The following is a 1,591-nucleotide window of genomic DNA, read 5'->3' as shown; positions in this document are numbered from 1 at the left end:
CAGGCTGAGAATTCGTGTGAACGCAGAGAAGGCGCCTGAGCTGAAGGACCGTGTTGCTGGCTTGATGAGAGAGGATTGAGCGAATGCTGTTAGGCCGAACGCGAATGTTGTGGTGGTTGATGCTTGTCCGAATGGTATTGATGATGGCTGTGCTGGCTGGCCAGATGCGGACGTAGTTTGGGCAGGTTGGCCGAATGCAGTCGTAGTTTGGAAAGGTTGACCGAACGCGGACGTGGTCTGTGGGTGGTCGAAAGCCGATGCACTCCGCGCTGGTTGTCCGAACGCAGATATGCTCTGAGCGGGCTGTCCAAATGCAGATGTGCTCTGAGCAGGCTGGCCGAACGCAGAGGCACTTTGTGCCGGTTGGCCAAGTGCAGATCCACTCCCAAACGCAGACGTTGCCTGCGCAGGCTTCCAAAACGCAGTCTGCCCAAAGGCATCCGAGCCGAACGCTGCTATTGTAGACGCACCAGAGCCAAATGTTGACGTGCCAAAGCCGGATCCACCGCCGAACGCGAGGGAATGTTACGCGTGGCCTGCTCATACACCTGCTTCACATTCATACGTGCATTCGCAAAAGTCTGTTCTGCCGCTGCGATCTTATCTGCTTCATATTTCATCTGTCCCGCACCTTCAGAGAGGCCCGTGAAAAACTGAACGAAATGCGATGCACATACTCATTTACCGTGCCTGCCTTGGTGGCGAGGAAGGCCTTCACGCAGAGCTCTTCAGGTGATTCGTCCAGCCCGGAGATGACGTTGGGCTGCTGCTTCGCGGGGCCATAGCAGGAGAGTGGAGAGGAGAGCCGGTCGGCCTTGAAATAGAGATCGCGCGAGATGCTCTCTACATTACGGAGGCAATGAACTAAGAGAATATGCGAATGTGGAGAGCGTAGCGGGGTCACGGGGCCCATGCTTGGGCCTGAAGCGTTCCAGGCACCAGCATGTGTCTGCAATTGAGAATTGAACAGTGGGAGGAGGAGGAGGAACAGGCGGCGATACACAGCCGAATCCGCTTCTTCTACTGTCGCGGGAGTGCTCATTCTTGCATTGACCACCGAATTTGCGTTGGCCATTGAGGAAATATTGACAGACGACGCAGAGGGCGATAAATGCATGAATTGTGCTTAGAACTGTCGGCGTGATGCTCACCATCATCTGCTATGTTCTTCTCTCTACTTCAATGGACAGTGGACAGCGCAGGTGCTCAGCGTGCAGGTACGAACGGACAGGTAGTATGAGGAGAGCCTAAGGGGAGTGTGGCTGAATATTGGCCGAGGTGTTCGATCAGGGGTGTCAGAGGGGCGAAAGCATTCGTCATCGGGCAGTACCCGAGTCACTGCCACCTAAAGGCTGGCCACAACACGCCCGGTCGCTCACCTCGGCACTCTCTACCTCTCTGCCCCCTAGCTTGATTGACTCACGACGCGCTGAACGACCCTGAGATGACCATTCCCAGCTCTTCTACTTTCTCTCACAATGAAGCAAGAGCACGACTCGCGATCACCATCGCCAACATGAAAGGCCGCACAATGGGGCAACCGTGCGTCCCTTCTAAGGCCTCATCCTCCTGTATCGTCCAACATGCAGCC

At 55.6% G+C, this 1,591-nt stretch overlaps 1 protein-coding gene across 1 annotated transcript in view; it reads right to left on the bottom strand.

Annotated features, from left to right (window-relative positions):
• The window catches only part of LAESUDRAFT_751869 (uncharacterized protein), a gene marked incomplete at its 3' end in the record, with an annotated part of 2,878 nt that extends 1,661 nt beyond the window's left edge, over window positions 1–1,217 (bottom strand). The window contains exons 1-3 of the mRNA XM_040911693.1: window positions 686–1,217; window positions 471–653; window positions 50–426 (exon numbers count right to left, since the gene is read on the bottom strand). Coding sequence (XP_040760617.1) covers window positions 50–426; window positions 471–653; window positions 686–1,117 — 992 coding nt within the window. The 5' untranslated portion in view covers window positions 1,118–1,217. The remainder of the gene's footprint in view (window positions 1–49; window positions 427–470; window positions 654–685) is intronic.
• Between the last annotated feature and the right edge of the window lie 374 nt (window positions 1,218–1,591).

Source organism: Laetiporus sulphureus (assembly GCF_001632365.1).
Source record: "Laetiporus sulphureus 93-53 unplaced genomic scaffold LAESUscaffold_44, whole genome shotgun sequence".
NCBI lineage: Eukaryota > Fungi > Basidiomycota > Agaricomycetes > Polyporales > Laetiporaceae > Laetiporus > Laetiporus sulphureus.
The sequence above is the reverse complement of the archived record's forward strand: the minus strand, read 5'-3'. Positions and strand labels throughout refer to the sequence as shown.